Genomic DNA, 12539 nt, shown 5'->3' on the forward strand with positions numbered 1-12539 from the left:
AAACAAAATCGAATAGTTCGTGCATTTCTATAAGATTGTTCATGGTTTCCACAGATTCTTGTTATATGAGTAGTAGCGGGCTTGGGCTCTGTTTCCTACTCTGTACTGTATTGCTGTGGTTTTTCGTATTGATGATTTTTACACGTGTGATGATTTTAATGCATCAAGCTTGATTCTGATCTGTCTGTTTAGTGTTTAGGAATAATTCTGAAAGTGTCTTTCCGCTGGCCAAAGGCGTAGCTCTGTATATAAAAAGTATTTCCCTGACCTTTTGTTTCATTGTTGAGGGATCTTCAATAATTGCTGCCAATCTGTGTTTGAGGGTATGGACGCTCCTTGCAACTAGTACGTTGGCCGATAGATTACCCGGTTCTATGAACTTTTGGAATATTCCTCCTTCTTTGAAGAACTGCTAGAAAGTTTCGCTGGTGAAGATCGCAGCGTTGTCCGATACCATCAGACCTGGGTATCTGTAGCAAGTGAATACATTCTGGAGAATTTTTACAGTCGAAGAAGTTGGAGCTGAAAAGCATACTTCCATTCCCGCCCATTTAGATTTTGCATCCATAATGACAAGAAAGTTGTGGTTCTGAAACGGCCCAACGTAGTCAATTTGAATCTGATGCCAATTTCTCTGTGGTTCCCGTCAAAGGTGTAGAGGTGTTTTGGATGATCTGTTTCTTGTTGAAGCACATGCAGCACATTCTCGCACGTCTCTTTCGATGTCATTTTTGATCAATTTCCAGTACTTGTACTGGCGAGCAAGTTGTTTCATTTTGTCAATCTAATGTGCGTGTGGTGAAATTCTTTAAGGATCGAATCTTGAGGGCTTTCTGGTACAATGACTCTTGATCTTCTGGAGATGATGTTGTTAGAGGTGATGAACTCGGCGTCTTCTTTGCTGCCTTGAAGTAGCTTGGATAGGTTTACATATTTCTTTATTTCTTCCCGGAGGATTTCAAATGTTAAATTCATTGTGGTAAAGACTTTTAGTGGTGTTAAAAACATTTTATTTACTTCAATTTTTATTGAGTTTTAGGCATTAGGCGATGCTTCGATTAGTGCTTTTGATAAGCAGTCAACATTTGAATGTTCGCTGCCTTTCTTATATATTACCTCATAGTTGAAACTTGATAGGAATGCGACATAACGGTAGAGTCGAGCTGAAGTTTGGGGTATTTTAGGGTTTCGAGGAAACATTCTTACAAGCAGTTGGATGATTGTCAGTTATTAACTTGAAAGATTTTGCAAACAAGTACTGAAAAAAATTTCCTACTGAAAATACAACGCCCAAGGCCCCTCTGTGAGACTGGGAGTATTGTTGTCAGCTTGCGTAAGAGATCTTGATGCGAAGGCAATGGGTTACTCTTGTCCATGGATGATGTGAGAAATTATCCCCACAACACCTTGAGGGCTGGCATCACAGGTGAGTTCAACTGGCAAGGCTGGGTCAAATGGTTTAAGAACTCGTTCAATGACAATCTCTTGCTTGAGTCAATTGAAGGCTTCGCTGCATTTTCTATCCCAGATAAACCTGGCGTTCTTGACTAGAAGTTGTCGCAGAGGGCGCTGTTAGGGTCGAAAGATTGGGAATAACCAGTGCTAATAGTAGTAATAGGTTACCACCCCTAAAAAGTTTTGTACTTCTTCAATTGATGTGGGATGTTTCATTTTCAGAATTGCACTGGTCTTCCTAGGCGATTTTAAGATTTTGTTGTGTTCAACAATGTGTCCTAGGAACTCTGTGCGTTCTAAAAAAAAAAAAATACTTTTCTTAATTGAGTTATAAATCAAATTTCTGCAGTTGCTTGAGGCATGATTGGATAGTGGGAGTTTGTCAATGCTTCGTTCACTCCTAACTCATAGTAGACAGAGACGTACTCAACCGTCTGCTTAATGAACAACTACAAGAGGAGAGCACTTGTTGCCGGTGTCGGATCGTTTTAATTATTCCTTCCGATTCGAGAGAATCTAGATCAACATCTACTGTTCTTTGCAATCCGCGAGGAATATCACGCTCTCCGGCTTGGTGCAAATTCTTATAGCTTGAGTGACACTTTGAAATTAGGTATGTAGCCTATTTTCTGTTAAAAAATTACAGGGCATGCTGATGACACGTCTTTTTTTATAGATAGGGTTGATATGGGGAGAAGTTGCTTGCTTGCTATAGACATTATATAAGTCCATTTTGAGATTGCAGATCCATACTCGCTCTAATATAGACGGGTAGTTTTCTGGTACGATATAAATTTCACCTTTGAAAACATTTGATTTGTAACTCACATAAGAATTTACCTTTTGATATGGAGTAAAAACGTTTTCTGAATACGATCTAACTGTCATGTATGTAGGCTGAAGTGGTAAATTTAGAGTTAGCTGGTTAAACATGTTTCGTAGTAGGAAGGTTAATTCTTATCCTGAATATACTTCACATTTTACTGGTGTGTCTTCAACATTTAGCAAGGCAGAGAAACGCTATGTTTCTTGTGATGGATCAATTTGGAAAATATCTACGATCTTTTCAACACCATATTGGTTGTTTTGTATATTATTTACTTGGTTGATTGATTAATCGTTGGATTCGGAATTTTTTGAAGCAAGTGAAGTGATACAAATTTTATTGACATGTCCTTGCCTAGAACATTCAGAGCATCTTAGATTGTTATTGTCTGTACGACATTCTTTGGATAGCTGGTTTCATTTACACCAACGTAAACATAACCCACTGATTCCAAATTCATCATAGTTGATTTGAGATTTTAAAGTGCGCATGTGCCTTGAATTTAACCTTTTTAACGTAAAATAGGGTGTTAAGGAACGGTTAAGTCTGTGGTTGGGACTAGATGTGTGAGAAACTTTGTCTGTACTTGGTATTGATGAGACTGGAAGATGTTTTTGGGCAATTAGCTTAGAGTCAATTTTATAGGTTCTAAGGCTATAGCTTTCGATACAATATTTTTAAATTTAGAAATTTCAGATTGTATGAGTTCCTCACGGACAGAATGGTTATTTTATTCTATGTATGATTTGAGTCCAGAGGAAAATATCTACTTTTGATGTTTTACAATCGCAGACTGATGTGGTCATAGTTTGTTATGTTACTTCTTAGGCGGGTAATAAACCGATTGCTGATCGTTTAGATAGATTGATAAAAACTGGCGTTGAGAGACAAGAATATTTTTCTTAGGATCTAGATATTCGGTTAGAAGTTTGAAAACACTTTCTTGAGTATAAAGCAGAGCGCATGTCTGCCCCCATAAGAATAAAAACCTTAACTCCAAGAAACAAAACTTTTCAGGAAACGAAGATTACCAATTTTTTTACCTGCATTAACGTTTTAGCACTTTAAAAAAAGGTTTATGCTAAAATGTTATTGATATACCTACAAAATATTTATGTTGATGTGAAATATCATTGATTAATTTTTTTAATAGAAAAAGTGGAGTTAGGGCTTTTTATGTCACAGTTTGTTTGGTCTGAAGCGCACCCTTGAAAAGCCCTAACTCCCGTAGAAGGAGTTAGGGCTTTTCATCGTTAAAATGGACTTGTTTAGTTGCTACACCTAATTGGCATAATCATATTTTTCTAACAGTTAGTTGTTAGTTCTTTAGGTAACTTAGGTGTAGAAAGTGATTAAGCTATGTTGATATTACTAGTCCCGATTTAATTTAGTAATTGCTTAGCACATTACTTTTTATTTGAACTTACATTTTTCATCTGGGTATAATTTTTAAAACATTGTTTTTGGTTTGGAAATATTCTTTTTTTAGGATCGAAATTGTCAAAATTTGGGACATATGCTACAGTTTTATTAGTCTCTGATCAGTTATTTTGGCCCATCGCATACGGAGCGACTGCTCTGCAACTATAATTGCAAACCAGTTAGCACGCAACTATTTGGTGACCTCAACAATGTATTGAAGTGGGGAGGCGCATACGACGCGATCGGTTTTTGGTGATCTAAAACCAGTCTGAAACCAGTCGCATGCAACCGTGGGCCCGCAGTTTCAGTTACGTTGCAGACTTGAGTTGCACGAGACCACGTGGTGTTTTGCCAGTGTTTTGACGGCCGCATAGGGTCTATTTCAACGTTAGTGATCAAGAACTCAAAAAACAGTAGCTGAATACTTTAGAGCCAAAAATGCTAAATTACTAGCAAATGTCGAGGCAGATACCAGAAATCAGCAGATTGATAGACAATACTCACCTCTCCAACGGTGTCCGACTCCAGAGATGCACAAGTGAACATTACTCACATGTCCAATGCAGTTGATTAAATGCAAAACTACGGATTTTTATAAAACCTCTTCTGATAGCCTTCACAACTAATAAATAAACACTTTTACTCAATTGATATGGTTATCATCTATTGATCATCTTATTACCTATAATGCTAATGTTATTATAAAATTACAATAAAGTTGACTTGTTAAACTTCCTTTAGAGTGATCATTAATCTTTCCTGTGCTGGAACACATTCCCTCATGGTTGTTTATTTATTTATTTCCAACGGACATACTTCTTCATTTTATATTTAAGTTTCATATAATTAACATGTAAACAACTTAACCTAAACAAGAACTTCTTCAAACAAAACATGTGGATGACTGAAAAATAACACTAACATAATAAACTATGGCAGAGGATAATATAACAAGAAAATTAATGCATGTTTTAATACAGTAACAATACTAACAGGAAAACAGTAACAATAAATAAACTATAACAATGTAAATAACATAATAAACTATAATAGCATAATATAACAAGAATATATCCTAACCTAACCTAACCTTATGTTGCGTCTATCTTCTTCAAGAAAGGACCAACCAGTCTTGGAAGTTCCAAAAAGAAGTCTTTTGTCATTTGGTAATACGATTTAAACTTCCTATCCGACTGACACTGCTCTCTAGCTGCTACAAATAGCCTAGATTTCACATTGTTGCTTAAAATAATCGTGAATCTAATGCTCTCATTGTACCCTTCGCCGTCTTTGGTATCGATAGTAACAACGTCTTCTACATCTGAGTCTGACATGGTCAGTACAAACGGTCAAGCTAAGGTCTTAAAAACAAACACGTTTAAATTATAAACACTCCACTAAAGACGCAACTGATACACAACCAACCCTTCGACGTGTGGGGACAGAAATTTTGTTGCAGACGCAACTGGTTTCCAACTATAGTTACAGAACAGTCGTTGTCTGGTTTATTTGCATTATTAGGAAACACCAAATGACTTGGAATAATCATGGAAGAAGTTACCAATAGTTGTTTTTTTTATATATTACAGCTAAAATAAAGAATGATAGTACAATATTTTCAATAATTTTTCTGGTTGACACAATATACATAGGGTCATATCTTGTATGTGATCGTTGTACTTTTCATCAGTACTACCGACCTTGTACTATACACCTCTCCCCCTTATTTTGTTTGATAGGTTAACAATAATAAATTATGATATGATTATATTAATAAATCATTAACACTATATAAACATTATTGGAAAATGTTGGACGTGTTGCAACTTTGTTAATTTATATAGGTCTTTGGTTATACTGAGTGGTTTATATTAATGTTATCAAAATAAAAAAAATGTGAATGATAGTTTCCTAGTTGTGGGTAATTTTGCCTTGCTGGCTTAATGATTGGTCCACAGTGCAGTTGTAGTCCTTTAGTTTCGTTGGCCATTGCTGTGCTGTCCAAGTACAATCATCTGATTGGTGCTCGCCAGCTTTGATGGTCTGCTTCTTGCTTGAAATTGACAGAGCTTGTTTATCACCTACATGAAGACTGGCTAAAGGATTACCGGCTTAAATTTTAAATATTTTGTTAAAATGTTATTAAAATTGTTTTTAGCATTCAATTTCTTGTATTCATCGGTGTATTGTGAGATATTAAGACCACGTGGTGTACCTATTTCAAGTGAGTTATTAAATTTTGTTTAGTTTTAGGTTATCTTAAACATTATTAGACAAGAAAGTAAGTAGGAAATGATTGACTGACAAATTGATAAATTTTCTTTTCAAAATAATAAATATCCAGTAACTGTTATGAGTTACGGACTAATATGCAAGAAAAGTTAAACTTGCTACCTTAGTAAAGTTAAGGATTTTATAGAATTCTCTATTATTAGCGTATGTGAATACATTGAATTCAAATGATTATTGAGCTTCCCAGGAACCAACAGAAGTGACCTAACTTATGACTGAAATGTTACTCAAGCCTTTATGCTTCCTTTAAACACAAGTAGGCTACATCTTTAAAAAGTTAGTATCCAAAACTTTTGTTATATTGACCCCAAATGGTTTTTCATTATAATAGGCCTTATTATTTAAATTAGCTTTTATTACACTAGTATCTTATCAGAAGTTATCAAATGTTTGCTGATTTTATTTAGGTTTAACAGTCCTCTTTTGTAAAGTCATAAACAAATGTTATGTGTAGGGTGTGTATAAAGTGATAAAAACTTGACTTTAACCCTCAAAGTGCTACTATCGCACTGTGCGATATGTTCATATACCACTTCAAAGTGCTACTATTGCACTGTGCGATATGTTCGTTTTTTTCATATCACAGACGAACGGTTCGCTCAATAACGACATGGTTTATAAGGCTACGTGTAGGAATAAATTCCCTATCAAGTAACGTAATTAGAACTATGTAATTCAGAAGTTTACAAGGAAGAGTAAGAAGAATAGTCAGCTGATTTCGATGCGTGTTTGTCTGTTACGGTCGTCTCGCGGCCGACGCTCTGTGACTTTATTGTTTTGCTTCGTTCTTTTGATTTGTAAGTGACTTATATTATTGTTTATTGAGTAATTATTTGTGCTATGAGTGAACTTAGTAATTCAAGTGCCATTAGGCGCTGTTTTGATGACGATTTGAGTGGAAATGATAGCGATGCAAGCAGCACCCCCACCAGAGAGTGACTGAGACTAATTTTTTTAAGTCTAATGTAAATATGTATATAAGCCATTTTTTTTTGTATTTTTAATACTTTATCTGTCGTTTTTCTTACTTTTACTCATATCAGTAACTAAATATGTGTTTATTTTGAGGCAATAATCACTATTCAACTACTTCTGCCACTTGTTGATGTGGTAAACATTTTAGTAAAATTTTTGCAAAAAAACATTGTTTTGTTTTTTACCAATTAGTATTGTGATATGTTGTGCAAAAGGTTAAGAAGTGATATTTTTCTTATTCAGCATTATATTTGGAACATTTTGCATATTTTTAGAACTAGGACTACTACATTTTGTAAAAACTATACGTCAAGGATTTTGAAAAATAAAAATATAAAAAACTACACTACCGGTTAGCAGTACCAGATTTTTTTATGATAAAAGATAAGCATTTTTATTTTTACTTGATCTTATAGAACATATGTTTGTGTAAAAAACCATATGTAATACATGCAATTTGAACATATGTTTGTATATAAAAAGTTGTTTAAAAAAGAAATGTCATATGCTCGAAAATGGCCTAGCACTTTGAAGTGGTTTAGTCATCACTTGGAGGGTTAAACACAGAGTCAATTGTTGACATTTTTTGTTGCTGCCATGTTAGTCTTATGTGACAGACAGTGTTGTTTTACTGCATTATAACTATTAGTTGTTCCGTTCATGCCAAATTTAGTTTTTAGAGATTATATGGAATAGAATGTGCTATTTTTTCCATAATGTTATTATATAGTCAACTGTATCAGTTGTTTTTGCCAGACGTTGTGTCAGAGGGAATCATCTTTCTCTAGGATATCTCTCACCATTCTCTTTAACCTTGTGAGGAAATACACACAATAATATTCTGTTTACATGAAACTAAGGTATAAATGAAAGTGTAAATAATGATTTGACTCCAACAGATTGTTTTAAATTGATGATTTCTGGTGGTATTATTATCACTATTCTGGGAATCACAAATATATATGCCTCCATATATTTATAGGCACATAATGATAGAAAATAATCAAGATTAAATGAACGGAAAGACACAGATTGCAATAAAAATAAGAGAATACATAGCACTTTTAATTTGGATGGGGCTTAAGAAAACACCCACTGTTAATGATTTTTGTTTTAATGACCCACTGTACAAAAATTAAATGAGTAATGATATGTCACTAGTCAATTTGTACTGCGTACAGAAATGTTATATTTTGCAGATGATGAGTGAGCAAAGGCAGATGATTTGGCAAAATCACGCCCTTTTATAAATACACAAATTACCAAACAGTATGCACTGTAGGAAAGACAGTCATTGTGAATAAAAGTAAAAGGTCCCTTGGTGGGAAAGATTACAAAGTAGGCTGTACATTCCTAACAAGAAGCATATGCAGTACCCATGTTTAGATATTCATATTCTGTGCTCGGCTAGAGTACGATAAGCGGACTCGTATTTTTAATATAGAAATTTTCAAACGATACCATATTTAATTATTATAACCATCGCTATAATCAACCAATAGTAATTCTCTGAGCAATAACTAAATCATCTGCACCTGTACACAAATTTTTATATTCTAAATACAATTTGTTCTATAATTGACTTCTTTTAATTAAAAAAAAAACATGGTTAACTTAAGAAAACCTACACTTCATGTTTGCTGGTCTTGACGAATTTTGCATTATAACATTTAAAGACTACAAACAATTTCATGCAGATTTCATGTCCAAAACATTTCATTATAGGTACTAATAATACAGCTATGACAGTTACAATGATTTTGAAACAAAATTGTTGTTTGAACGCAGTGAGTAAACATCGCAACCAATATTTAACTTAACATTCTTATATAACTTGGATTATTCAGTTTTCAACATATTCTGACTTACAGTTTTATTTCAATAATATAAAGAAAATAATTTACAGTCAATAACTCTAATTTTTATTCCAATAATAACAAAAAAATGCCTGTTTTTGATACTTTTCAACCAAAATGCAACTTTGAAATTCATATCTTGGAAACTTTTGGTTTGATTCAGCCCAATTTTATTATAAAATATAATTACAAGTGTAATGATTTTGCAAATGTAATTTTTGAACTATACAAATAAAAGTTGTCATGAACTTTTATTCTTGACCGGTTGGTTAAAAAATTCTGCATAGGTCTTGTAATAAAGCTCTTAAAAATATTTAAAATCTTTCTTAATTGATGTGTTCCAAAAAGTAACTTATTTTATAATCAACATTTTTTCTTCAATGATAAAAACTGGAAGTTCAGAATTACAATCAACAAAAAATAGAAACATTTCCAACTTTAATTCAAACACTTTGTTTAATACTTTACCACAATATAACTATCGTGTAAATAGTAAATGTTTGTGTTCTGGTCTTACCTCTTAACACAAGTTTTCAAATAACCTAATTTGCAATAAGTGACTCTTATTATAGTTAACTACTCGGACATCTTCAGCTAAATTGTGACTGAGTTCGTCAGGGATTTTATAACTAAAATCTAGGCTAAAACTTGCCTATATAGAAAACAGTGGGCCTAGGTTACATGTGGTATTTTGGATTACAGCCTGGCAATAAAATCACTGTTCTTTCCATAATGGCCTTTACTTCATCATTTAAAATTAAAATGTATCTGTTCCATTCAATTTTATTAAAAGGTTCAATAGCTTCAATAAACACCTTCAAAAGACTTATATGTTGCATTATTAGGCAAAGACTTACAAAATAATATGTTTTTGTGAATAGAATCACCACAAATCATACATAATGAAGTAGAAAAAATTAGCACATTTGGCAATCAACTTCAATTGAAAAAATAAGTACTGTATTTTTTTTATTTGCTTCTATAGCTGGTTCTGAATATATCTTCAACCATTTCAGATATTTTTCTTTGCCATAGTCAAGTTTAATTTAAGTTGTTGAGATTTATTTAAGTTTTTATGCATCTTGAAGAATGATTATGTTTGAAATCACATTGTAGCAGGAAGAATTAATTCCTGTATTAATTAAGCAGTTGTATGTGGTTTTTCTTTTTAGCGATCTCGAGTATTACCTCGTTTGGGGCTTACCCAGCAGGGATCACTTTTGGCTGGTTTATACCTTCCAGTTGAACCCACCACTGGGCACAGCAAAAAATTATGTGTCACTTCAATTTGGGCAATCTTATGGATGTCCAGGAGCGGCACATCACTAACCGCAAATGTTGAGATTCTGCCCATGAGGGCAATTCAATAGGTCTAGTTTACTTTGGGAGATGACTGTTGGAGTTGGTGGGGTTTGTTCCCTAATCTCAGAGGTTCTTGCTAGCCTCAACAAAGGTGTGCCACCCCCTGCCTACTTTGACTGGAGAGGCTGGTTCTGAGCTGGCCTCCTCTTCTTCCGGTGAGACATGACTATGAGATGTAGTGCCCTAATTCTCCCTCACGGATCTCGATAGGAGGCGGCCCTTACTCCCTAACCTTACTTATCCTGAATATCCTATCACTCCAGAAGCAGCGCAAATGTTCTTACAGGACTAAGTGCAATTTATAAGCTTCTTATCCTAAGAGAACAAAAAAAAATAACTGCTAGCTCATTGAAGGAATGTAAATAAATCAAAAATGTTGTATTAAACTATTTTTAAGGGTTCGGTTAAAAATATTTGGATTTATTGCTTGTCATATTTTATAGTTCTGTGCTCTAGCATTACTTGATAAGTTATACATGATTGTTAGAAGTAAAAGGTTACAACTATTATAGATTTTACTTGATTTTTTAACATTATAATTCAGAGAGGGTTGGCAAAATACAAAAATTAAAAAGGCAGGCACAGTAATTTCTAACTCAGTAGATCTAACTCAGTAATTAGGAATTGCATTTTAATATTTCTCCTAAAGCTGTAGGATAAAATGTCATGTTTTGTATACCAACTACTGTATATAGCCCATACATCGAGTGTTGAGAGGGAAGCACCACCCACCGCTGCTGTCACATAGTGACAGGCCAGTTCAAGTATGGTGTACAACAACGTAAACGTCATATAGTTTTCACTGTACATTTATATAATAACTATAGAAACTGAAGGAATTGTTTGTTTACTAGTCAAAGAGGACAATTTAATAGTCAGGATTAAGACTCAATGAAACCTTTGAGCACCATAGCATGTAATTTTAAGTTAATAAGTGTAAATTAAATATATGTATAGTTTTCTATAGCAAAAACAGAATGAATGCCAGATGAGACTAAACTGATTGTTAACATAATCTTCCTGTGTAAAAATTAGTAATAATTACTTGTCATGTTACAGAAGTATCACTTTACGATCCCAGCATAGACTTCACCTGTTTTGATGGCTTGAGGACAATTCCTTTCAAATATGTAAACGACGATTACTGTGACTGTAACGATGGCACGGATGAGCCAGGGACTGCTGCTTGTCCGAATGGCATCTTTCACTGTACCAATGCCGGTCACAAGTCTCTCAACATTCCATCCTCGAGGGTTAACGATGGAATTTGTGGTCAGTGCAGTTTGCAGTTGTAACATAACCATGTCTGTCCATGCTAAACCTTACACTTGAATGTCTTTTGACAGCCGATGAAATGAGGATAGATTCCAATTCTCGCAACTTAATGTTCTATTTTTGTAATATATTACAATGGCAAGTCCTATTATCCTTTCAAATAATCCATTGTCAATAACATACTAAGCATAAGACATTGTTCAAGAACTCATTGAGGTTTTGAGATATTCCCCTTACACATTTCAGTAACAACTTTGTCACCAAAGCTCTTGAATTTTTAACTTTATTTTTATCATAAAAAATAACACTGCTTCAGGAAGGTGAAAATACTCCTGGTGTCTATATATTTTGTTTTTCAATACAACTTTCAGATATTTGTACAAGGGGTATCATTGTGTTTTTTGGGCAAACATTACATGAAAATTATTGTCAACCCCTCAAAAAATGTTTGTTCACAAAGATGGAATATATTTTGTATTATATATTGTACAGTGTATCTATAAAGTATAGAATATATGTAAAATCTCAGTTACTTAGATTTAATTGTTAATTTTTAGTGTATGTCTTTGAAATAAAAGTTATTTTTTATTTTGTTAGTTTTTAATTTTGTTGGCCATCTTGGATGTATTTTTTATGTTTCAAATGGGAATTGGGTCACATGACATATAATTTTAAATTGGTTCTAAATCCTGTGTTCAATGATGAAAACTATTTTTTGATATCTGAATTGCCAAAAAAGTTACTGAAAACAATTTTACTTATTTACGAATATGTAATAATTTTATCATTCAGAGTTGAGTTATTATGTCTCGTTATATTTTATGGTCGCATATTAAACATTAATGGTAATTGTAAGTCACTATAAACATTTTGTATTTATTTCAAACTTATAACACAGTATAAAACGAAAAAAATAGATAAAAAATCTCTTTAGTCATCTTGACTTCTTGACTGTCCTTAAAGAATTAGACTGATAAAAAACAAAACTGTATTTCCAAAACCATTAAAAATAAATGCGATGGTAGATTACTGTGAAACTATAATTTTCATTGCTTAAGAGAAGTAGTTTTCTCTTT

The 12539-nt window shown here is 33.4% G+C and overlaps 1 protein-coding gene across 1 annotated transcript in view; it reads left to right on the forward strand.

Moving 5' to 3' along the window:
- Nucleotides 1-5684: 5684 nt before the first annotated feature.
- LOC124354698 (glucosidase 2 subunit beta) overlaps nucleotides 5685-12539 on the forward strand; it is a 33396-nt gene continuing 26541 nt past the window's right edge. Inside the window, exons 1-2 of the mRNA XM_046805348.1 lie at nucleotides 5685-5927; nucleotides 11248-11460. Of these exons, the coding sequence (XP_046661304.1) occupies nucleotides 5840-5927; nucleotides 11248-11460 (301 nt within the window). The 5' untranslated portion in view covers nucleotides 5685-5839. The remainder of the gene's footprint in view (nucleotides 5928-11247; nucleotides 11461-12539) is intronic.

This window comes from Homalodisca vitripennis, chromosome 2 (genome assembly GCF_021130785.1).
Source record: "Homalodisca vitripennis isolate AUS2020 chromosome 2, UT_GWSS_2.1, whole genome shotgun sequence".
In the NCBI taxonomy this organism is placed as follows: Eukaryota; Metazoa; Arthropoda; class Insecta; order Hemiptera; family Cicadellidae; genus Homalodisca; species Homalodisca vitripennis.